The sequence below is a fragment of the Canis lupus genome, chromosome 1 (genome assembly GCF_048164855.1).
Source record: "Canis lupus baileyi chromosome 1, mCanLup2.hap1, whole genome shotgun sequence".
In the NCBI taxonomy this organism is placed as follows: Eukaryota; Metazoa; Chordata; class Mammalia; order Carnivora; family Canidae; genus Canis; species Canis lupus.
Window position 1 is genome coordinate 75,073,563 of NC_132838.1, and position 26,701 is coordinate 75,100,263.

The 26,701-nt window shown below is 40.0% G+C and overlaps 1 protein-coding gene and 1 pseudogene across 20 annotated transcripts in view; one reads left to right on the forward strand and one right to left on the reverse strand.

The window, feature by feature from the left end:
- LOC140638488 (uncharacterized) overlaps positions 1-26,701 on the forward strand; it is a 111,818-nt gene that overhangs the window by 52,667 nt on the left and 32,450 nt on the right. Inside the window, exon 4 of one of the 20 annotated variants that reach the window (XR_012035572.1) lies at positions 4,345-5,053. The exons of 18 other annotated variants lie outside the window; for them this stretch is intronic. Coding sequence is in view for 1 of the 2 variants with exons in the window: in XM_072836013.1 (XP_072692114.1) it covers positions 4,345-4,377 (33 nt within the window). In the remaining variant the exon portion in view is untranslated. Of the gene's footprint in view, positions 1-4,344; positions 5,054-26,701 lie in introns of those variants that run through there. One more of the 20 variants, XM_072836013.1, reaches the window with a different exon arrangement.
- On the reverse strand, positions 1,916-3,993 carry LOC140608633 (nucleophosmin pseudogene; annotated as a pseudogene).

Here is a 26,701-nt window from a genome sequence, read left to right on the forward strand (position 1 = left end):
CAAAATCACACAAGTTGCCACCTGTGGACAGAGGCCAGAGCCCCGTGACGACTTCTTTTTTTTTTTTTTTTTTTTTTTTTAGCCCCGTGTCTTCTACACTACTATGTAGGGTGATGCATTTTAAGAAGGATTTTTGCCTTGACCCATGTCTGGTATTTTCATGTCACACCAGCCATGTACTGCTTTCCTTGGCATGCCACCCAATGTAGGTTAGAAGCTTCTAAGTTGTTCTGTTTTGCTTTACACACCTATTAGACTCTAGGGAATGGGGGCCTGGGGGGTTGTTGAAGTGGCTGTACAGAACAACAGAGTGACTTGTCTACAAACATTCTTTTGTCTTTGGATATTTTTGAAGGCTCAGAAGTTAGAAAGAAGAGCTGATCATTTAAAAAAACAGATTAGCCAGAGCAGGTTTTAAAATAGCAAGACTTAAAGTGATTCAATTTTAATTGAATATTGAGTAAGGAAGAGGTAGGGAGTTAATTGAATGAGTGAGCTTGGGGTTTTGTATAATTTTTTCATGATGTGAAGGAAATTATTAGAGTTGGATGCAGATCAGGGAAGAAAGAGAGGCAGCATGATCTTTGGAAGCAGTAAGTGAAAGCCATTTAGTTTGGTGGGAGAAACATAAGCCTGTTGTACTGTTGGTTTTCCTTTAAAATTCTGTTTAAAAATGGTTTTTTAATTGTTATAAAAAGTTACCTTTTTATAACAATTATCTGTTATCTGAAGAAAATTTAGGGCCTATGGAAAAGTAAAAAGCAAAATAAATATCATCTATGATCTCATTATAGATAGCCACTACTGACATTTACTTCTGTTCTTTTAGTCTTTTTCTGTGAGTATATACTATTTATATATTTATGCATGTATATTGTATAAGATCATATTGCTCAAAAACCAGCCTTAAAACTTAACACCTTCCCAATGCAATTTTAAATCACTGCTCCATCTTCATTGTATGTTCCTCAGTTAATGTACCCAATATTATTTCTTTCTTACAAACAACACTGGTATGGATGTTGTAGCTTCATTTTTGTGCTTATCCACAATTACTTCCTTAGGTTAAGTTTGCAATTCCAATGTCAAATGAAATGCAAATTTTAGGATTTTGATTCCTTGTGCCAAATTATCAACCTGGAAAAAGTTGCATCAACTGTCATTCCCACCTGGTTTATGGGATTCCCTACATTTTTTCCAAAAATGGGTTTTGCTGGGTTTTTTTGAATGACCAATTTGATAAATGAAAAATTATGCATATTTACATTTTTCATTTTTTTCATTATGGACATTATATTTTTAAGAAATAGTTGGGTTTTCTGTGTTTGTAAATTGCCTGATTATGTTCTCTATTCTTTTTTCTTTTTTAAAAAATATTTATTTTAGAGAAAAAGATCACAAGCGGAAGGGAAGGGCAGAGGGGGGGAGAGAGAAAGAGAGAGAGAATCTCAAGCAGATTCTTTGCTGAGTATGAAGCCTGACTTGGGGCTCAATCCCACAACCCTGAGATCATGACCTGAGCCAAAACCAAGAGTTAGATGTGCCCCTGAACCATCATTTTTTCAGTTGAGGTGCTCATCTTTTTCTCATTGATTTTTAAAATTCTTTAAAAAACTAAGTTTATTTCACACATATATTTTTATAGTCTCTCCACCATTTCCATTTGTCTGACCACGATGACAAATGTTCTGTCAAAGCATTCCACATGTATTTAAAACCAAGCAAAAGGTGGAGTTCTGCCTTTGAAAACTAAGCAGGCATTTGGGACAATATGTTGGCATTGCAACCTGGACCACATTTATCAGACACAGTAAAGAAGGTTCTCACTCTACATTATAAAAAGGACAACCAGAGATCACCTATTACAGAAATAAAATGAGATGGAAAATTTTAATAAGCTGTTTAAGCTGTTTACTTAAAGAGATTTCCTCCACTGCCAGAGATCTTGAATATCTTCTGGGTCAGTTATCCAAAAACCGTGCTTCATATAATTGACGAGCTTGGCTTTCTCTTTGGAAAGAGAATCACCTTTTTCTATACTTTCTTCCATTTTTGCTTTAATGTCTTCTATAGAATTAGGACCATTTGATGTTTTAGGAGTTTTTCTCTCTCTTTTTTTTTAAATGAGGATTCTTGATCTTTTGATCTTGGTGTTCATGATTTTGAATCTTTCATTCTGGTTTTATTTGTGTGCATTTTTGGCTGGAGTATCTCATATCAATTTCTTTACTGGAGCATTTTCTCCTCTCATGCTCTTCCTCCTCTTCCTCTTTTTCGTCTTTCTTCTTCAGCAGCAAGTTTGATTTTCTTGCATGGATCCTTGCCTCCACTTCCAAGGGCTGCTTGCTCTCCAGATATACTTAGGAATTTCATTTCTCCTCTTCATCATCTGATTCTACGTCTTCCTCCAGCATTATATGCTGTCCATTAGTATGTATGGGCTCCCAACTACCCTTCACCCACAAGCCACAGGTGTTGTTATTTCAAAGCCCAAAGGAATTCATGGCCTGTATAGACATTTTCAAAGTTCCTAATGTTATTGGACTGCCCTCTTAATTCCTTGTCTCTGCTCCAGTGATGCACAGCTCATCTTTTGCACCAGCCCTTAATCTATTCTTAGAGATAGCTGGTACTCATTTTATTAGATATCTGCCTTAAAATAAAAATCTGTGTCCATCTTAATTTACAACAAAAAAGATAGTTCTAAGATAGTTCTGGGGCCTCAGGGGGCCCATGTCCATCTCCCATCAAATCATCAATGGGGTGGTGCAGAAGAAATAAGCGACTGCTGAGCAAGAGAACTGTTGTGCATGACAGTCATACCAGGGTTCTTCTTACTGACTTTTAATTACTTTATATACATTAAGCATACTTTGTTTTCTGTGTTAACGTTTTCATTGGTTATTGGCTTTCAGTTTTGTTTCAATTTTATTGATGTACTGTTATTGTAGTGACTTTGGTGGCAGTTCCTGTTTTTGTGTGTGTGTGTATGTGTGTGTGTTCCTTTTATTTGTTTGCTTCTCTGAAGCAGTCACCTCTGTTACTGTTATGATTTCTGTCATTGGTATCATACTTCGAAATACCACCCTGATCATTAGGTCATATAATGCTTGTCCATATTTCTTTTAGTCCATTATCACTTATCTTAAATCTGCAATTTATTTTATTTTATTTTAAATCTGTGGTTTGTTTTGATGAAAGGTCTAATTTCAGGATACAACTTCAAAATACTCCATTCTCATTTTGGTTTGTAAAACAGCCAGTAGGATGGTTATTGACCATGACTTACTTTTCTATAGTGAATGCATTTGCATGCATTGTGTCTATGTTGCTAAATATCGTTATACCTGTAACTGAGCCCAAGTTCATTCCACTGGTCACATGACAGGCCAGTAAGTTGAGGGGCAAGAAGTTGGGCTAGGAAAGTGACTTTTTTGGGAAGTCAGAAAACTGAGATGATGGACTTTTGTCTTAAAGAACCATCATTCCTCAGCATCAACTTTGAGCTTCTTTTGTTAGGAAGAGGGGGAGGTGGGAAGGAGTTGGAATCAAGAGGTGACAGATATGTGTAGGCATTCTAGTGCTCATAATGGTCTGAGGAAGGTTATTGAAACTTTTCTGTCCTTTATCAGTTGATCTTTGAGTACAGGAATATTGTCTTGCCATTCCTGTAAATCTTAAACATAGCTTTGCTGTTTCTGTAAGTACTTACTTATCTCTTCAGGTGAGGTGGGTTTTGAGTAAAGAGTGGTTTTTGCAAATCTTAGCTTTAAGCAAAGTTCCTTCAATGATTAACATGCCTACAGGCAGGGCTAAGCAGGACTTCCCTAGCTACGGGTCAGAGCAGTAGGGCAATAGAAGCAATATGCAGTCAAACATGCTAAATTTCTCCCTGTTACATCCATACGTGGGCCTAAGCCTCACTGTGAGCATCACCATAAAAGTCAGGATGTGGCCTTGACCATACTGGCCTGGAAGAAGTAAGAAGGCCATCAGTGTAATGCTTGCTGGCACATTCAAATTTCTGTATTGGGCTTCTCAGAGACTCAAAATTATGGTCATGTTGAGACCTCTGAGAATAATATGTGTATTTCAGTCATTGGTCAGAGTGTCCATAGTTTATGAGAAGCTCCTGAGAGGGATGAAGAAGAGGAAGGAGGAGACCGGTGGTTTAGCCTCCATTCCCAGAGCTCCCAGCTGGGCAGATTGCAGAGTCCTAGACACCTGTGCACACAAATAGCATTTCTTCCGTGTTGCCCGACTCTGAATGCCATCAGCTGCAGAACAGATTGTTTCCTACTTTTAGACTCAAACTTTCTCTTTCCTTTTTTCTTTCTTTTGCAGAGCTTCCAACATGAGAACACATTCCAGTTGTAGACTCAGAGGACTCTTCCTAGATCACACAAACATATGCAGCTATACCAGATTTGCAAATAGACAAAAGGGGGCACATCTTGTTGTTCCTGGTTTTGATGTTCCTAAGTTAATGTCTCATAAAGAAAAAATTCTGGTTGTCAGTAGACTGGGGTATTTGGCAGGTAGGTGACCCAGGTGAGGGGAAATGAGTGGGCAAAGAGAGGTACAAGGAATTCTACCCATTTAGGAAATGCTTCCACTCATGTTTTTTATTTGTGTTTTAAATTATGGGAGTGACTCACAGGCACTTAGTGAAAGCAACTGATTAAATTAACCTTATCAGTAATGAGGTTGCCTGGCCTCTATGCTAGCAGACAGCTCGGTAGCTGGTTGGTATTTAATTAGCTGCCTGGTGACTGGTGAAAACAATGTGGGTTGAGTTCCACTTAAACAAGTATATAGTACATCAATCTTGCTATATTATATCTAGACATTATTAAAATTAAGAAATGAAAAAAAATTAAGAAATGACATAATGAATTATTTGTTTTCCTTATTCACACAAAGCAGATGCTCAGGACTCACTTTAGTTAGATATAGTAAATTGGGATTGGATGTGTTGTGTGAAGTGAATACTCTTGCCTGTTATAGGATAAATGTTGTAGCAATTGTCCTGCTCTGGCTGTATTGGAAACAATAAATTATATTCTTAATGCAATTTGCTGTTCTTCAAATGCCTAGTTGAAATTCGAAGGTTATAAAATCAGATACTGGAGTAGTAGGATGCAAAGTGCTATGGACTGAATTGTGTCTCCCCAAAATGCATACAGGGAAGTCCTAACCCCCAGTGTGATTGTAATTATCTCTTAAGAGATAATTAGGATTAAATGAGGTCTTAAGGTTGTGTCCTAATCTGGTAGGTTTGGGAGCCTTATAACAAGAGGGAGGAAAGGTCTCTCTCTCCCTACATGCATGAACAACAGAGACAAGGCCTTCTGAGAAGGTGGCTGAGTGCAAACCTTAAGGAGCGAGCCCTCACAAGACATCAACCCTGCTGGCTTCTTGATCTGGGAATTCTAGCCTCCAGAACTGTAGGCAAATACATTTATATTGCTTATGCCTCTCAGTCTATGATTTTTTTAATGGCAGTCCAAGCAGACTGAGACAGAAAGAAAGGAGATGAGGTGTGAAATTTGGCTCTGAAGGGAACCTGCAGAAGCTAGAGATCAAAAGCAGTGAGCATTTCTCTGGGAGTGACCCTTTACAGCCATAGCTCGGTGGACCTAGCATAGTCCACTGGAGAAGGGACTTATTGGAAACATGAGACTGGGTTTACCTCTCAGCATTTCTCCTAGCTCGCTATGTGACTGTTCTGGGGCTCAGCTTCCTCACCTGCATGAGGAGGTGATTGGGTTAGTTCTTCTTGATATCCACTCTAGCACTTTGAAAAGTCCAAGTGGTATTGTACTTTAATTATTGGAGTGTTCAGTAGACCTCAGATGCTCTGGAGTTCTCTCATGAGTGGATTATGGGCTCCTTTTCCAAGAGAGTGATGCTAGCCAGCAAGAAGATATTGTTTGATCTCTCAACCTCAAACTGAAAGTTAATTTTGGGATGGGACATGGCAAGGTTAGGAAAGACCCTCCCACTTCCACACCTCTGAATTAGGCGTCTTCTTAATCAATACAAATGATCAAATAGTGAGATTTCTGGGCATCAACACGTGTGACTTGTGGCAATTGGGTAATCAAAACACAACTCTCTTTCTCCATGGTCCCTTCATAGTTTTTTCACTGGGGCTCTCCAATAATTAATATTGGTACTGTCCTTTCTTCAGGGTGAGAAGTTGAACATTTTGCAAAAGATAGCTAATTCCAATAAAATTTCTCGACAAACTGCAAACATTTGAATACATCACACATATGCCTGTGCGTATGCATGTGTCCCTGTGTTCACACACACATGCACACCCCCCTTACTGTAGGGTCAGAGCCCCATACAGATTCATTTTTTTTATCACCTTGTGGGAAAATGTGGGTAGTTTCAACACATCCATGAGTTAGTTACCTGGTTGTTGTTGATGAGGATTTGGGTCTGTCTCCACATGGGATGTCATGTGACAACTGTAGTGGCTGCATCTTTCTCTGGGATTGGGATCCTCAATCACGGATTTGCACACAAGATGCCCTGATCCCCTGCTCAAAGAAAGCCACTAATATATCTCTCTCATAGCCACAATCAGCTTTGTGTGAAAACTTCTGGAGATTGTATCATAAACAGCTAGTGCCTGTGAGTAGAAATTGCAATTTACTTCTCAGGGTGGGGGCTTAGTCTAAAGCCTTCTTGTGCCACAAGATACCACTGAATAAATAGGGTCAGGGAAGAACAGTTCTACAAGGAGCTTGAGGGAATGTCCTATGAAAGAGGGAGGGAGCCAATACAGAGAGTATGGAGTTTTGGAAAAGCTGGCCAGTGTTCAAGGTGTGGCCCTTTGAAGGATTATCTTCCTTCATCAGATGTGAATAAACGCATACTTCTATGGTGGCTAAATACAGTAAAGAGAAGTGCTAAAGAGAATCACAGTAAGCTGAATAAGGAATTTTTTATCTAAAAAATTTCAATATTCATGATTACTGTAATATATTTATAATCAACTTGATTTTAATTACAGACAAATAAAGTAATTTAACTTGAAAAAATGCAGTAAAGAGAGTTTGGGGAATGAGAAGTCCAATTAAATTAGCTAGTGAGGATATAAGCTTTGCAAAACATAAATGGCTTTCACAAACATGGTATCATTGATTCTGGGCGCAATTCTGTGTTGGATTCCATCTTTATTTACCAGTTGGGTTCCACCAACTATTTGCCAATGAAACAAATGTGTATCAGAGAGTAAAGCCACATCACAAAGCTTGTTTGTGGCAGATTAGAGGCTTAAATCCATGGCTTCTGACCCATAAAGTTTGTTCCTACAAAGAATAGAATAAAATTGAGTTTGGTGGGTTTTGGGGGAGGTGAAAGGAGATATTACATGCCATGCCATTCATCCTGTTTTTATCCACTCCTTTCTGACCACCGTAATAGGGTCACTACATAAAAGTCTTGTCTAGATTCTAGGCACCTCCCAGGAATCCGTTTATTCTCTCACTCCCACAAAACATAGCCCATCTCCACACTCCCTGCTTCTTTTGGTTGTGTTACACAATTAGATGTGAAGTGGGAACATATATATCTTGGTGATCCAATGGCCTAGAGAACCATTAAAGAAGAAGAGCTCTTCCTGTTTGAGGAAAAGCTTGAACTTTTCAAAACTGAGACCCTCCAGACCAAGATAATTTTTCTGCTTTTCTGTCAATTTTTTCCCTCTTTTCAATTTTCCCATTTACCCTTTTTAAAGTCATCTGGTAAGGGGTGTTCTGAACTAGGAGGTCAAGTTCCCATGCAGCCTCTTAGTGGTTTGAGAACCACATCCCATGTTTAGGGATACTTCAGATGGACAGTTATTTGGGGGTAAAGGAGAAAGGCCTCTCCCAGAGTTTCTCTCTCCAATTAGAACATATTTGCAACACAACCTGTGAATCTAGATTAGATCCTTGTCAGGGCCACCATTATCATAGCATGGCCTCGGCTGTCCAGAGCATGTACCCAGTCCATACCATACTATCTAACCTAGTCCTCCCATGCATCAGATGACATGGTGCCTGACACAAGACGATTAGTGAGATGGCAAAATTTGGTGATTCATCAGATATTTACGGTCCTATAAAGCTCTGTGTTTTTTTGGTATTATATTAATAATATTTTTAGTTACATTTTTATTTAGATAATATAATGTTAATCAGTTATTTAGGGGATGATTTTTTTTGTTCTTTTTAAAAATTTTTTTAAAGATTTTATTTATTCATGACAGACAGAGAGAGAGAGAGGGGCAGAGACACAGGCAGAGGGAGAAGCAGGCTCCACACAGGGAGCCCGACGCGGGACTTGATCTCGGGTCCCCAGGATCACACCCTGGGCCGAAGGTGGTGCCAAACCGCTGGGCCATCAGGGCTGCCCAACATGTTCTTTTTTTTTTTTTTCTTTTTTTTTATAAATTTATTTTTTATTGGTGTTCAATTTGCCAACATATAGCATAACACCCAGTGCTCATCCTGTCAAGTGCCCCCCTCAGTGCCCGTCACCCAGTCACCCCAACCCCCACCCACCACCCCTTCCATGACCCCTAGTTTGTTTCCCAGAGTTAGGAGTCTCTCATGTTCTGTCTCCCCTTGTGATATTTCCCACTCATTTTTTTCTCCTTTCCCCTTTATTCCCTTTCACTATTTTTTATATTCCCCAAATGAATGAGACCATAAAATGTTTGTCCTTCTCTGATTGACTTATTTCACTCAGCATAATACCCTCCAGTTCCATCCATGTTGAAGCAAATGATGGGTATTTGTTATTTCTAATGGCTGAGTAATATTCCATTGTATACATAGACCACATCTTCTTTATCCATTCATCTTTCGATGGACACTGAGGCTCCTTCCACAGTTGGGCTATTGTGGACATTGCTGCTATAAACATCGGGGTGCAGGTGTCCCGGCGTTTCATTGCATTTGTATCTTTGGGGTAAATCCCCAGCAGTGCAATTGGTGGGTCATAGGGCAGATCTATTTTTAACTCTTTGAGGAACCTCCACACAGTTTTCCAGAGTGGCTGCACCAGTTCACATTCCCACCAACAGTGCAGGAGGGTTCTATTTAGGGGATGATTTACTGACTGGGCTATATGGCTTTCTTCCATTCAATCCTTGTTGAGTAAGTTTTTATTGAGCGTCTACTATGTGCTAGGCATCATGTTAGGCAGGGAGAATGCCTAAAGATAAAATGGAAAATCAGACAGAGATCCTTTTCTCAAGGATTTACCATCAAGTAACTAATCCCACTAGGATGCATAATTACAACTAGAGAATCTGCAAAAGGGAAGGTGGTCTGTGGCATCGTTAAACAAAGGATCTTTAACTCTTGCACTGGGTTAGAGAAGAGTTCTCTGAGGTTGAGAAGCCAGGACTGTGTTCTGAATGGAGAATTTTCCAGAAGTCAAATAGTAAAAGGTAGAAACAAAAAAGAATTTTCCATCCAGTGGAAAAAAGTCTGTGCAAAGACTTTGTGGAGGCAGGGAGTAGGGCATTTTCTTAGAAATAATGGTTAGGAAGCTGAAACTCAGAGGAAGGCTGGCAGAAGCTGGGGCTGAAGATAATCCCCAAAGGGCCTTTTAAGCCATGTTAAGTATTTATATCTTGATCACAGGATGTATGGCAAGTCACTGAAGGCTTTTAAGCAAGAGTGTGTATCTGTGAGTGTGTGTGTGTGTGTGTGTGTGTGTGAGAGAGAGAGAGAGAGAGAGAGAGAGAGAATGTGTACAAATGATTAGATTTGTATTTTGAAAATGAAATGATACAGTGAGACCTTCACATGGCCAGGGAGATAAGCAGGGAGGCTGTCACAGTCACTCTGGGGAGGGACAGTGGTATCTCGAACTAGCAGTTAAGATGGTGACGAGGGGTGAGACATTCAGATAGTGATGGATTGGATATGGGGCTGAAGGAGGGAACAGTGTCAAGGATAATGCCTAGATTTTTGTCCTATAGGCTCTGTAGGAGGGCCATGTCACATTACTGTGATAAGGACGCTGGAGGAAGGGCCAGGTGAGGGGGTTTCATGAGGTCAGTCTCTATCTTTATATTGATGATCAGCTGCATAGAACAGAAAGCCCTCCTGAATTGGCTAAAACGGCTAGGGCTGTGTCTTAGTCACAAGACAGAGGTCCAAGGCTATGCAACCTAAGCTTTGTGAGGCAGCTCAGCAATTCAGGGATGGTAAGGCTCTTTTCAACTTTCTGGTCTACCTACCTACCTTGGCAGGTAGCCTTTTACCTTTTGATTACTTCTTTATGGTTCAAGATGGCTGCTGTGACCTTGCCCTTGTACCTGCATACCAAGTAGAAAATTACATGGAGGGCCACAAGGTGAAGGGGCTTATCCTAGCAAAGATTTTCCTTTTTATTTAGCAAGGAATCTTTACCTAGGAATTTGGCCTACATCATACTAGCCTGAATTAAGTTTTGTGGCCACCCTTAGCTAAATGGAAATTTGAAAATACAGTATTAGGCTTTCTGGCCTCTATAGGTAGACAAAGGCTAAGGAATAGGGGCATGTGATAGTTTTTAGGACTAGCATATGTCTCCCACATCCAAGTAGAGATTTCAAGGAGAGAGTTAGATATACTGACCCAGACCTATTCTTTCTTCTCCTCTTCTTCCTCCTGAGGGGAAAAGGTTACTTGATGACAGTTTCAAAATATGGTAATTAAGGCATATATTCCATTTCCCCCCCATCTCCTCAAAACAAAAGGAAAGCAGGAAAGTTTTGGCCAAGAAATGTCATCAGCCAAAAAGATGACTTTTTAATATTAACTACTAGGTTATTGTAGGTAGATAACTAAAGGGCCTTTAAAATAAGGACTCCAAAAGTCTGTGTAGTCATGCTTGAAAATGGCAGGGAATGGGCTTCCTGACCTTGCATGAGCCAGCCAGCTTCTCTGATGGTACAGGAATCTGTAACATTAGCTCTTAATAATATGGTCACTCTGGACCACATCATAAACTTTAATGCGCCAATTATAAGGATGGTAATAACCTTCTTGCTTCATGGAGCAAATTGCATTTTCCCCCATCCATCCTTTCCCTGAGAGGAGATGATGAGGGCCAGGGTAGCACTATTACATAGGGGATTGTCATTGAGGGGTGACAATTGAGTGGACACTGAAGGAAGGAAGAGGGTGCCACGAGGAACTCAGGCAGAGGCAGAAGCAGGCCTATGGCTCCAAGTTTTGGTAAGCAGTTTGACACTGCATGTAAGAGGAGTATCCCAGGAGAGAAATGGAATATTAACACTAGACTCTTTCATTATAAAATGTTGAGTGAACAGTAAATACGGGATTTTCTCTTTCTCTTTCTCATTCCACTGCCACATTGGAGTCTTGTTGCCTGCAAACCATTCCTCTTCATTAAGCTGGCTCCTAGAATTGCATCTGTATCAATCAGGGTGAATTGGGTGTAGGTAACAGAGATCTTAGCTAACATTTATCTTACATAAAGGAAGTCTGGAGGTAGGTGGTTCTGAGGTTGGATTAGCAACTCAATAACATTTCTCTCATGGGTTTAAGATGACTGCAGTTACTCCAAGCATAACCCTGTGGCACTCCAAACACGAAGGAAGGTGAAGGCAAAAAAGGAGAGAGAGAGAGATTGAGAGAGAGAGAGAGAGAGAGAGAGAGAGAGAAGAAACCTTTTACTTTTCCAGATCTCTGTTTATAGGAGGAAAAAGAGTTCCTCAGTTCCTGCTTATGTTTCATGAGCTGGCATTCAGTCAACTGTCCTCCCCTAAAGATTATCAGCAAATAGGAATGGGATGGTCATGTTTGACCTACACTGACCTTGGATCATCCTCATGGGTCAAGGAAGGGGCTTAGTTTCTCTGAGCTTGTTTGGCCAAACCAAATTGGTTTCTGTTGACGATAGAGGGAGGAACCACTACTGTCGGGGATAGGTGACTGGCAGTGTTTGTCCCATGAGCATTTCTATGAATCCTCTCAAATTTAATCATAGAAGAGATGCCTATTTTCCTCTTTTTATGCTGTCACTGATGTGTTTCCTGAACACATATAAAAGATGGACTCACTTTGTCCTAATTTAGGTTCCCTTCAGAAGCTCACCTCAGGCAAACATTCAAGTACAAAGAATCTCTTCAGGAGCTGCAGGAAGCATTGGCAGGGACATGGAAATTGATGTAGGGATGGGAAGGCAGTAAATAAAGAGTGAATTAGTAAACTAGTTATCAAGGTGAGCAACTGGAGCTTAATTCTGTAAGGGAAACTCTGGGAAATAGTAGAAAACACAAGCCTCAGAATTATACCACTTGATAGATGAGGGAACTGAGGTATTGATCCTCCAACTGCCATTAGTCATTGGTTGAGGATAGTTTCTGAGATGTACGAATTCCCCAGCATTCTTGACCTGCACATGTGAGCTGAGTGGTCTTCTGTGGCTCTAGAAAAACTCTTCGAGTCTAGAGAATTCAGGTAATTGTTAGTGGAGGGCATCCAAAACATAAAGAGAAGGTAGGGTCTAAGGGACACAGAAGAGTCACTGATAGCATTTGCCACATACCCTCCTCAGTGTGCAGTAATCCCTTCCTTAATACGCACTAAAATGCTTTGGTGTAATGCTTCTAACTTAGACCTGTAACTTTATCAGTGTTCGCCAGAAATTGTGTGCTCTTCAAAGTAAGGATGGACCAGATTTACACAATTTTAGACACAGCATCTTGCACTGTACTGTATATAAGTAACTTCTCCCTCACATGTATTTTGACAGTGTCATATTGAGAATATGAATGATCATCCATGCCACAACATTTGGGACAATAGCTATTGTCATCATGACTAGTTTATATGTTGGTACAAATTTCTCTAGTTGAGCAAATAGTTCAAATGGTGAAGTCCTTAAGCAGCACAGCTTGTGTAACTCAGAGTGGACCAAAGACGTGGAGGAAGTGGAGATTTGGTGGATGTCTATTAATTTGATTAGAGTAGTCAGCCCAGTGAAAAAATTCAGTACTCCAAATTATAGAACCATAATCACATTTAAGGCCTAGAGATTTCCTTCTGTCTCCTTTGAATCCAAACGAAAAGAAGCATAATGATTTTTAAAGTCTTTATATGGAGCATAAGCTGTTTTTATAAATGTGGAATAATTCATTGAGGATATAAGTTATGTTGAAGAGGCATCCTGAGAAAACCTTGCTTTTGATGTAATCTAGTCAAATGGATGATTTTCTTCCTCCTGCTCCCTGTTACCTCCCCTCGTTCATTTTTGCCAAAGTGAGTTTCCATATGTTTCATCTAAATGACTCACATTCAGAGAAATCATTCAAATTATCTGTGGGCACAGATACGTTTCTTTCATTTGTGGCTTAAAGGTGGGTGGTTATAAGGAGTAGAAACGATGGTGGGCTCTTCTCCAAACCCCAAATCCTTTGGCTTGCTCTCATTCTCTGTGCTCCCTGCATCTCCAACTTTATTCTATACCAGAGGGAAATAGCCATCATAAATTGCAAAGATTATTCAATTTCAGTCCAATTTAAGTGCCCTTAAAGGGAGCCTTGCACTTATGACTTCTCAGGGGATAGGCAATGCATCTTGCCATGGATAAAGTGCTGGCTGAGAGGTTTTAAATCACATTTGTAGCTTGGGAGACTAATACTGGAGGCAGTCCTTTCCTAAAAAGTAATGGCATCTATGTTACTGACTGTACAGAGCACACAGGGATTAGGGGAGACCAGAGATAACTTGTTTAAAGGATGATGGAACTGTTCAAAGGATGTCTTTCAAGGGACATAAACACCTTACCCCCATTAATAAAGACTGTCATTGCATTTCACACTTCTAGCCTGAGGGATGCAGCTGTCCTCTGAGTCTACCTATGCCACCTTATACTGGTTAACCTGATATATACATAAATCTGAATTCACATGAGGCCATGCATTTGACTATGCTTGTAAAAGAGATCCTCTTTGTTAACTGAGTGTAATGCTGTATTTGATATTCACCCTTCTAATCAAAGGTCAAACTTTATGAGTGAACATTTACAGAGTACTCCTCTCTGAATGGCCTAGATATGGAAGGTTTATTCTTGCCTCCCTCCTCCCCATATTTTGTTGACATTTTCAAATGAATGGGTACACTGTCAAATGTTTTTGGATCTCACTGCTATTTGGGCTCAATAATCTCTAAGGTCTTCTGGAAAAGACTCCATTCAATTCCACATACTCTGTTGAGCACTGACTTTGTGCCTGATGCTGGAATATTAAGCTGGCCAGCCTGTGTGGAATTCTGCATGCCTGCTAGGCTCTCATATAGACCACCCACAGTTTCTTCTCACTGATATTTGGCTCTGTCCCAGGAAAGAGAGAGAAGAGACAGGGAAGGAAGGGAGAGAGAGAAGGAGGAAGGAAGGAAACGAGGGAGGAAGGAAGGGAGGGAAGGAGGGGAGGGGGCAGAGGAAAGGAGGAAGGGGGAAAAGAAGGAAGGAAGAGATAAAGGAAAGAATCAGGGCTCTAAAAATTTCAGATCATTCCAAGCAGAAATCACATCTGTGATAGGAATGCAGTTGAAGTAGAGACAAACCTCCTGTCTTTCCCTAATGCATCTATGAACATCACTCTGTTGGACATCATCCACACTGTGGGCCGTGTGATACATCCAGACTCTTCAACTTCAGCTTTTTAAATGTTTCTAAAATTGGTGAATCTGAAGTCCTTCTATGCAGATGAGGTGGCTCATGTCCAACTCTGGCTGTTCCTTTCTGCTTCAACAGCCACATTGGCTTGGGTGGAAATCTGCGTCTCTCTCTCCCTTCCTTCTCGTTCATTTCCCTCGCTGCTGGGCAGGATTCCTACAGCAACCACCCAGCTAGCCTTGTGAGGTTGATTTACTTCATGGGCCCCGGTGTATAGAAGCTGACTGTGAGCTGCATGAACATCAGAGCTGGGAAGCAAGTCGGGGTCATTGTGTTTTCCCTAGATGGTCATTATTATTTTTAATGCATTCATTATTTAGACCCTACCTACTTCTAAAGTATCTTTGAGATGACTTACAATAAAAGAAAGAAACCATGGATAAAAAAATGAAAACTTATATAATATATGAAATGATAAATGTAGGCTAATAATAGCTATTATTATTACAGCACTAATTTTAGTAGTGGGTTCCTAGGCAGTTGAAATTTTAAAATATAGTGAAGGACTGAACTTTAATTATCTGATGAGAAAAGGATACATACTAATTCACCAGGAGGTGAGTTTTCTCCTTAAAGCACTGACTCTTAATTGAAATTTATTGCATGGATCCTTGTAGACAGGCAAGGAGTAACTAATAGATGCTTTCCTTTCTCTTTTTTTATTGAGTGTTCTGTAGGAACGCTTATATGGTAGATAGTTTTTAAGTTGTAGATATATCCTTAATGTGTCTCTTTCTCCTGGAGTGACAAAAGGTCATACAGGAAGATGAGGATACTTTCTAGCTTTTCAGTTTTTCTTCATCCAAGTTACATCTTATTCATGCCAGAAACATGGACATGAGCTCTTTGGCAGGAAGCATGACCATTGGTTTGCTTTGTCTTGTGCCATGGTGATTTACATCCATTATGCTTTCCTGCAAGGGGATCTTGCCTTAGTTACATAGTTACTTGTTTATATGGTACAGTCTTTAGGAATTCTTTCATTTTTTTCCCCAAAGGAAGTTTATCTTTCTTCTTTCCCCCTTTTTTTTTTTTTTTTTTTTTCTCCCCAGCTTTTTCGATCTATAGTTGCCATATAACACTGTGTAAATTTCGGGTGTATGACATACTTATTTGATGCACTTTATGCATTGAGGAATGATTACTGCAGTAAGGTTAGTTAACATCTCCATCATCTCCTACAATTTCCTTTTGTGTTTTTGTTTTTGTTTTTTGTTTTGTTTTGGTGGTAGTGAAAATATATAAGATTCACTCTCTCAGCAACTTTCAAGTATATAATACAGTATTGTTAACTACAGTTACTATACTGAACTTGTTTATCTTATAACTGGAAGTTTATTGTGGAAGTTTACCTTTGACTGACATCTCCCCATTTCTCCCACTCCCCAGCCTTTGGTAACCACCCACTCTATTCTCTGTTTCTGTCATGTTCAGAGTTTTTAGACACCACATGTAAGGTGAAGTCATACAGTATTTGTCTTTCTCTGTCTGACTTACTTCACTCAGTGTAATGCCCTCAAATCCATGTTGTTGCACATGTCAAGATTTCTTTCTTTTCTAGGGCCAAATGATATTTTGAGTATGTATACGACTTTTTCTTTATCCATTCATCTGTTGATGGACACTTTGGTTGTTTCTATGTCTCGGCCATTATGAATAATACTTCAATGAACATGCAAATGTAGGTATATCTTTGAGGCAGTGGTTTTATTTATTTATTTTTATTTATTTTTTATTTTTTAATTTTATGATAGTCACAGAGAGAGAGAGAGAGGCAGAGACATAGGCAGAGGGAGAAGCAGGCTCCATGCACCGGGAGCCCTATGTGGGATCCGATCCCGGGTCTCCAGGATCGCGCCCTGGGCCAAAGGCAGGCGCCAAACCGCTGCGCCACCTAGGGATCCCCGAGGCAGTGGTATTAATTAGAGATTCTTGAAATTGCCTCTTTTGGCTTACCCTCAGAGGTCTTTGGAATAAGAATCAGTGATTCCCTTTAGTGCTTATGTCTGTCCCTAAAAGTCTTTGATTATTGTCAGAGAAAACTGCAAGGCTGCTTAAGATCTTTTGCATTCTGATAAGAGCATGGCATTTTGTTACCTGAGAGATCATTTCTGTTGCCTGCTAATGAGGAGCACCGGTGCTCCAGTATCTTGGGAAAAGAGAACCAAGCTTGTGGACAGACCTTCAGAATTAGGTATCATTTCATTTCAGCAGTGACTGCCACAACTAATTTTGGCAATTTTGGGGATTTGACAAAAAATATTCTTCATCATGAATATTTAGAGTATTTAATTTCTCAAATTCTGCCTAGCGCAGTGACATCACAAATGAGTCATACTGTATGTCCCAACTTCAAAGGCTGACAAATAGTTTGATGAAAGCAGCAAATTGAGTCTGGCTCAGAGCCATTTATGCAGCAGACATAGGACTCAGATGTCAAATGTCAAATATCATTTAAGAACAGAAGAGCACTAAAGCAACAGAACATTTTACCTGGAGAGGTAATACTGGCCCAGTCAGCAGGGAACACAAGACAGAAATGATGTCAGGTGAAAACACATGAAAAACATTTAATAACTCTCAGAACATATGGAAATTAATGATATTCAGAGCTTGCAGAATAGCAAGATTTTTTTCAGCTTAAAATAATCTTCCTGCTGATGCGCAGTTACTGGAAGTTTCCCAAAATGCCACAGAGAAAATTAGATTCAAGCAGAAAAAGCAAACCCCCGAGAAACAGAGAACAGGGTAGAAGAAAAGTAGAAGTATTTGTGACAAATTGAAGAGACAGTGATGGCGAAAGAGCAGCAAGTTGGAGTTCTGGTTCATGCCCTGGTTTTCTCCTTAACCATTCTGATTGGTCTTAGACAATATTCTTGTCCTTAATTTCTTTATTTTTGAGGGGGATTTTATTTGATTATGCTTTAAGATACTTTACATCTTTAAAAAACTGCTAGTTTAGACCCAATAGCCAGAATGACTTCAGAAGAATCTGCACTGAGGTGGTTAGAGTTCCACACCAGACCACCTAAGTGTTAGGAGATCCAACAAGAATTCACAGCAGAAGAGGCACTGCTCAGCTTTCAGCTACACTGCATGTCACTGTCACAACATCTTACTGTCGCAACAACTGAGCGTCTCGTGGGGGAAAAGATGGGTGAAGAAAATGACCAGCTAATCCACTGGAAGCCTGTAATTAACCACATTACCCACTCATTCTCACCTATTCTGCTTGAATTAGGGGTTAGATTGAGTAAAAGGATTTAGTGCAACCCCAGATCCCAGGAGCAAGATTTCTCCAATAGCAGAGTTCTCTAGCTTATTAAAAAAAAAAAAAAAAAGACCTCGAGGTTGGGTGAATGCACTCAACAGTGACATATCTGATTCCCTTACACTCATTTACTATAATTGAATCAGAGCTTCAAAATCCTTGAACTCTTGTCTTCCATTTAACCCCAAGACCTATTGGCAAGCAGGATGCCTTCCAGAGAAAGGACATAACTAGAAAGCTTTTAGCTGACTCTGGATTCCAGAGTGACAGATCTTCTTCAAAGAGCTCTGAGACCTGCAAAAATCACAGGAGTGTTGGGAGGTTATCGGTAGATTTTGAATTATTAATAAATGTTTAACAATTAAAGAAAGGCATATTGATAGGCTATCAAGGCAATTGATTATTTAGTTGTACAAAGTAAAAAGTGGAAAACAAGATGAAATACAATGGGTATGAATCAGAGGCTCCAAAGACATGCATGAAATAAATGCCTGTCATGAAACTTGACTTACCTGAAATCAGATCACATCCAACTCAAGTGCCCATTCCACTGGGCTAGTGCAAAATTCAGTCTCAGGGGTTATTAGAATTCTTTCCCACCCTCTTCCAGAACCATGCAAAGTCTTTATGGAGAAAGGGTAGGTCTTACATGAAACTAGTGCTCTAGATGTCTCTCTGATGTGTGGAGTCCAAGCCCACACAAGCGTGTCTAGCTTCCAGGGCTTGTGCTAAGTCTGAGGTATGCTTGGGGTAGGAAAAACTTCACCTAAGGCTTGGATTTCTGAGGTACCCCTCCCTTCAATTTGCCTTTCAAGGCACTCAAGGAAGCCAGCTGTGGATGGAAACCCAGTGTCCCTCCACCACTTTGAGCAACTCAGGGCCAGCTCATTTCTTCTTTGCTGCCTTTCTTTTCTGCAAGAGCATTAACTTCTTTCCAGTTGCCTTTGGAATGCCTGTGACTATCCCTTCTGAGCTGCCTACCTCAATTTCATCAATGACTCAGGCTTTCATAAAGGAATGAAAGATAAGCTGTCTTCCAGAAGCAGCAGCTACTGCTTCTTCTTCTTCTTCTTCTTCTTCTTCTTCTTCTTCTTCTTCTTCTTCTTCTTCATTCTTCTTCTTCATTCTTCTTTTTTTCCTGCCCATCTATACAAATTCCTCTCAATTCTGGAAGCACAAAAGCCTAGCTACTACATGGAAAGGAGGCCGGAGACAGATGTGAATGAAAAGATACTGTCCCCCAAGCAAATTGTTGGGTTCTAACTGTAGCCCAGATGTCCAGGGCTCTTTCCTAATTAAGTCGCATAAAGCTGGCTGGGTAGGTGAGATTTCCCCAGTCTTTTCAAGGTCTGAGTATGGGATCCCATGTACAGGGCAGTGCCTTTGCCTTTTGGAGTGAAAAGGCAGCTCTGTGTAACAGTTAGAAGCAGATGTATTAATAGGGTTTTAGGACAACTAGTTACTAATTATGTACAAGATTGTGGTTTCAACTCTCCTTGATAAGGAGGAATCTTCATAACAGAGTTTGTAAGTCAGGACTAGCTGATGCAGAATGTTGGGAGGTGACCAACGGCTCCTTGGCTATGATGTGACCAAACGGCATGAGGAGAGGTGTCACCTGCCCATGTCATTATGACAGCTGAGGTACCAGAAAAACTACTAAGCTCAGTCCCTAAGCTAAGAATGGCCTCTCTTTTCATCCTTCTAAATTTCCTCTGACTTGGAGGGTTTTGTTCTTTTCTTTTGAGCCTTTAGCAAAATAGCAATTCAATATTTTTTACACTTATTTAAGGTTTGCCTTTTTTTCTAGCTCCATGAGTGCAATGCCCAATATTCGATTTGTTCATCTCCATATCCTTGGCACTGAGCACAGAGCTCGGTGCATAGTAGGTGCTCAATAAATAGTTGGGCTGAATGAAGGATCCTGGCAGAGTGCATTTTTATTCTGAAGGTGTCCCTAGCCATGTAGCCTAGAGAGCACCCTCTTTTTCCCTTTGCATACCCAGAGCACTAATCATGTGTACCACACAGTTGTCACAGCATAAGATGCTTGTATCACTCATTTACCCAGCACAGGGACTCTGCAAGTTTTCACTGGCAGTTCTTAATGGTTCTGGGGAGTAGAGCTGATAACTCGTGCTCCTCTGATACTTTCTGGCAGTGGCCTGAGCTTTGATCTTAATGCAAACCTGATATTTAGTGTTTGTTGATAGTTGTTTTAAGAAATAAATGTTTGATACTCAGCCTTTTCTTGCAAATGGTACTGTTTACTAAATAAAAAATCCTTTTGCTGGAAATTAGTAGTACACTGTAAAGTAACGTATGCATTTCCATAAAAAATGCATTTCACAAAGCTGTACATTAAACATAATCAGATATAAGGAGATATTAAGGTTAGGGGCAAGCCATTCAAAACCTCTGCAGACTCCAACCATAGCCCTTGTGAAAACAAGAATGGTTGTCTTGAGAGAGAACTTAGAAGGAATGAGGGTAGCTGGGGAGGGCCCAGTAAATATTAAAATGCACAAAACCAATAGAGAGCAGATGCTGGCTTGTGGGCATGGAGATGATGCAGACAGAATCAGTGCACCTGTCCCCGTGCTAAAGGCAGGGGGTCGGGTTGGGGAGCCCTTGCCATAGGCACTTCCTTTAATTTTTCTTAAAATTGAGCTAAAAGGGCTCAGCAGCCAAACTCAGCACTTTCCTTTGCTGCTGGAGGTTCTTTTCTGTCTCCCTCCCCTAGGTAAACTCACCATTGAGCCGACAGAATTTGCTCATTATACAGACACCAGCCCCTCATTTAACAACTGTGTGTGAGCTACTTGTCACATGTGTGGTAGCAGGAGAGATGGTACTTGTCTCTGGTCTCAATCTGCTTATCTTCCAATGTTCTAGAATGTAGTTTCACGGAATTCCTGGTTTAAATGTTGTACCTTTACATCTTTTACTAAAAATAATGACTATGACAACAACCATTTTTTTTTTTCACACCTACAACCACTGCGGGAAGCCTTTTGTGGCTCAGAATGAGGCCCATCTTGGTGAATGTTCCACATGAGCTTGAGAAGAATGTGTGTTCTGCTGTTGTTGGGTGACATAGTCTAGGGACGTCCATTATGTCCCCTTGGCTAATGGTGTTGAGTTCAACTGTGTCCTTCTTGATCTTCTACCTGCTGGATCTGTCCATTTCTGACAGGGTTGTTGAAGTGTTCAGCTACAATAGTGGATTCATCTGTTTCTCCTTTCAGTTCTATCAGTTTTTGTCTTATGTATGTTTTTTTTTTTTTGAATTTTATTTAAATTCAGTTTGTGTCTCATGTTTTTTGGCACTCTGTTGTTAGGCACACACACATTAAGGACTGTGATGTCTTCTTGAAAAATGGATCCATTTATTGCACAATGCCCCTCTTTATCTCTGATCATTTTCCTTGCTTTGAAGTCTGCTCTGTTTGAAATTAATGCAATCACTCCTTTATTTTGATCAGTGTTAGTATAGTATATCTTTATCCATCCCTTTACTGTTTTAAATCTGTAAGTATCTTTATATTAAGTGGGGTTCTTGTAGACAACAAATATTTGGGTCTTGTTTGTTGATCTACATTGACAATCTTTGTCTTTTAATTGGCGCATACAGAACAATGACATTCAGTATGATTATTGATACAGTCAGGCTAATATCTACCATATTTGTTACTTTTTAAAAAATTTGTCTTCCACACTTATTCTGCCTTTTGTAGTTTTAACTGAGCATTTTATGGTTCCATTTTCTCTCCTTTCTTAGCATATCAAATATACTTAAAAAAATCTGTTAAATGGTTTCCTTAGAATATATTCCCTCATAATAATATATGTGAACAACTAATCTATGCCCACTTTCATTTTTTTAAAGATTTTATTAGTTTATTCATGAGAGACACACAGAGGCAGAGACATAGGCAGAGGGAGAAGCAGGCTCCATGCAGGGATCCCGATGTGGGATTCGATCCCAGGACCCCAGGATCACACCCTGAGCCAAAGGCAGATGCTCAACCACTGAGACACTCAGAGGTCCCATCTATGTCCACTTTCAAACAACACTGTACCACAAGTGTTTTGATATAAGCATGTATGGTTGAATACATTGTTGCTGTTATTATTTTGTTTTGTTTTTTAAAGATTGTATTTATTTATTCATGAGAGACACACAGAGAGAGGCAGAAACATAGAGGGAGAAGCAGGCTCCATGCAGGAAGCCTGATGAGGGACTCGATCCCAGGACCTGAGCCAAAGGCAGATGTTGAACCACTGAACCACCCAGGCGTCCATGTTGCTATTATTATTTTGAACAAACTGTTACCTGTTAGATCAATTAAGAGAAAGGAAAATAAGTTTTTATTTTACCTTCACTTATTCATTCTTTAGTGCTCTTCTCTTCTTTAGGTAGACTCTAGTTTCTGATGTATATTAGTTCCCTTTTCTCAAAAGAACCTCTTTTAACTTTTTTTTTTTTTAAGAGAGAGAGAGTAAGGGAGGAGGGGCAGACAGAAAGGGAGGGAGAGATCTTAAGCAGGCTCCACATCCAGCATGGAGCCAAATGTGGGACTTGATGTCATAACTCTGAGATCATGACTCTGAAATCATGACCTGAGCCGAAATCAAGAGTCAAACACTTCACTGACTAAGCCACTTGGGCACCCCTCTTTTAACATTTCTTGAAAAGCAGGTCTAGGGACACCTGGGTGGCTCAGCTGTTGAGCATCTGCCTTTGGCTCAGGTCGTGATCCTGAGATCCTGGGATCAAGTCCCACATCAGGCTCCCCACAGGGAGCCTGCTTCTCCCTCTGCCTATGTCTCTATCTCTCTCTGTGTGTCTCATGAATAAATGAGTGAAATCTTTAAAAGAAAAAAAGAAAAAGGAAAAACAGTTCTACTGGCTACAGTTCCCTAAGTTTTTGTTTGTTTGAGGTCTTTGTTTCTCTTTCACTTTTGAAGAACAATTTCAAAGGATACAGAATTTGAGGTTGGTGGTTTTTCCCTCTCAATACTTAGTTTTTTTTATTTTTAAGATTTTATTTATTTATTCATGAGAGACACAGAGAATGAGGGAGAGACACAGGCAAGGCAGAAGCAGGCTCCATGCAGGGAGCTTGACGTGAGACTCAATCCCAGGACCCTGGAATCATGACCTGAGCCAAAGACAGACGCTCAACCACTGAGCCACCCAGGCATCTCCCTCTCAATACTTTAAATACTAGATTCTACACTTTTCTTGCTTGCATGGTTTCTGAGGAGAAGTCAGATGCAATTCTTATGCTCATTCCTGTATGCCTGATGTGCTTTTTTTTTTTTTTTTTTTTTTTTTTTTTTTTGCTTTGCTTTGGTTTCTTTCAGAATTTTTTCTTTACATTTGTTTTTCTGTAGTTTGAATATAGTGTATCTAAGGGTAGTATTTTTGTTTTGTTTGGATTTATTTTTTGCATTTATCATACTTGGTGTCCTTGAAGCTTCCTGGTTCTGTGGTCTGACATCTGACATTAATTTTGGGGAAATTCTCAGTTATTATTGCTTCAGATCTTTCTTTTATTCTTTTCTCTCTTTCTTCTCCATCTGGTATTTCCATTACATGTATTTTGCACCTTTTGTTTTCCCACATTTTTGGATATTTTGTTCTGCCCACACACATATGCCCCCTACCCCTGCCCCAGGTTTTATTCTTTTCTTTTTTTGGTTTTGGAGGATTCTATTGATATATCCGAAAGCACAGAGATTCTTTCCTCAGCTGCATCTAGTCTACTACTAAGTCCATCAAAAGAATTCTCCCTTTTGATTATAGTGTTTTAATTTCTAGCATTTCTTTTTGGCTCTTTCTTAGGATTTCCAACTCTCTGCTTACATTGCCCATCTGTTCTTGCATGCTGTCCACTTTATCTATTAGAGTCTTTAGCATATTCATCAGAGTTGTTTTAAATTTGGTCAGATAATTCCAATGTCCTTGCCATGTCTGGTTCTGATGCTTGTTCTGTCTCTTCAAATTGTCATATCTTTTGATGTGCCTCCTAATCTTTTCTTGGTAGCTGGACATGATGTTTTGGGCAAAAGAAACGATCATCAGTAGGCGTTTAGTCATGTGGTGGTGAGATGTGGGCAAAGGGGAAGCATTCTATACTCCTATGATTAAGCTCTGTCTTTCAGTGAACTCATGTTTCTGGACCTTGAACTTCACAAGTGCCTCTGAGTTTTTTCTGCCCTTTAGGTGGCACAGGATGGATGAAGTGGGCTGCAGTTGACTGTGTCCCTTCCCCCAGGTATCTTAGGCTCTCACAAGACCCCAGCAGGTTAAGCTCTGGTTAAATAGTTTCTCTCACAGCGAAACCTTTCAAGAAGAACAGAGGACTCTGGCATATTTGAATATGGTTCCTTTACTTCTCCTCCTATGAGAAGCACGAGGGAATTTTTCTCTGATACTTAGCATAAGAACCTGATAGAGCTCCAGTCAGTAATACTCATAAAAGTGACTGGGTCCCCCTGGAGTTTCTATCTCTCCAGTTTCTCCACACCAATCCTATAGCAGCTCATCAGTTGCAGCTCTGGTGTTCCTGCCCAGCATGGGTTCCCCTGGAGCTGTCAACCATGAGTTTCTGCTCTAGTAAGTTGTGACCGTCTGTATTCATCTGTCCGTCTTTCCAGTTTGGGGGAGACAGTGAGTGGCCCTGTGACATTACTTCTTTTGCAGATCTGAGAAGAGTTGTTGATTTTTTAGTTTCCTTAGTTTTTTACTTATTAGGATGGCGTGGCAACTTCCATACTTCTTGCATGCAGAGCCAGAAATCAGAACTGCCTGATAAGTATTCTACAGATTTTATCTGTTTAATATTCAAAACCACCCTCCATCGGAGATATGCTTCTGCTTTTGTTATGGATGAGTAAACTTCCCCTTGGAGCTCACCATGGTCTCATGGGGGCTCAGTGATGGTGCTTGGACATCAAGCCAGCCCACTGGTCCTTAAGCCAAGCTGGATAGTGAGGAAGGTCTGGAAAAACTTTTCCCTGTTCTGGCCTCAGTGAGGTTACTCTAACTTTCAAAGAGAAGAGTGGCCGGCCATTTCTTTCTGTTCATCATCCATAGGTAACTGATGAGCACAAAATTTTGCTTAACAAGCAGTCAGTAAAAGTCTTTTTAGTTTGGCAAGGTGAATCATCTGCTTCCAAGCTGGTATTTCCTATCCTTGAAGTGTCTCCACCCTTTATTTCATAGTCGGTTAATTCGGTTGAGAATTTTCAAGAAAGACTTCTTCCTTTATTTCTTCTGGAAATATTCTATCAGTCTTTTCCCCAGGCACTTCTGAGCTCACTAGGGGCTGAGAAAAATTAAACTTCTGGAAAGCAAAAGTTAATTACATTTCTCCTCTAATGCCAAAAATTTAATTGAAGATTTTAGGCAATGACTTAGGTTTTTTCTTTTCAGTTAACCTATAACATCTTTAGGAACATAGCTTGTTTTTAATTGGATTATCATGTGATGCCAACCATATCTAATACTTTAATGGGAAGACACTGTAGATTAATATGTTTAAGATTGTCAGCTCTTCTGGTATTTACTGAAAAGTGTATTGATAGAATAAATGTATTCAGTCAATACCATCAACCAGAAGTATGAAATAGCAATTTGTAAAAATCTAATGGCATTATTATGTACAAATTCATCAAGTGTTGGAGGGAAGATCTCCACAAAAGAGCTCTCAAAATTACTAAAGATCAGTCCTATGCCAATAAACTATATCAAAGTGTAGTGGGGAAAGAAAAAGTTGAGTTCAAGTGTCAATCAATTGCTTCCAAAATCCCAAGCCTGTGAAAAGATACTGTTAGTTTCTCATACCATATAAAAGGGAAATTGTAGATACAGCAGGAATGAGCGATGTGACCATGGTAGAAGAGTGAGGTAGGAGACCAGGAACACAGGTGTGGCCGTCTCCTGAACTGAGCAGCCAACACATGAATGTGCTAGTGAAACCCCCTGAAATGTGTGTGGTGCACACTGGGGATCCATGTCTCTTGCTCTGTCTTCTGAGTTCCAATCAAGATGCTAATGCAAGATGTAGTGTTGGTTTAAACTTGAAGCTGTAGTCTTTCTCTGAGTCTTACTGTAAAATAATTCTTATGGACAAAGAAAACTTACAAGTAACCCTTCAAAAGCTCACTATTTCATCTATCCTTTTCCTGATCAAATTTGACTCCTATGCTCTTTTTCCATGGGTATGTTTTTTTTTTTTAAGATTTTATTTACTTATGCATGAAAGACATAGAGAGAGAGAGAGAGAGAGAGAGAGAGGCAGAGACACAGGCAGAAGGAGAAGCAGGCTCCATGCAGGGAGCCTGACATGGGACTCGATCCTGGGTCTCCAGGATCCCATACTGGGCTGAAGGCGGTGCTAAACTGCTGAGCCACCAGGGCTCAGCAGAACATATTGCCTTTTGGGCTATCACGTTGGAACTGAGATGTATATTGCGCTAGAGGCAGGAAGATAAATATATATTTTATGGTGGAAGTATGATGCCCTTTTGGTCTGGCTGTTGGGACATATCAGGGCACATATATGTGGCTCTATCTCTGAAAGACACCTTAAATTAGTTATATAGGTTGATAAATTATTATTTTAACTTACAACATGAACCAACTACTATCAGTTTTTATGGCCAAGTAAGATGCTTTGGAGTGACATATGTCTCAAGTCTGAAAAACTAGACATCATT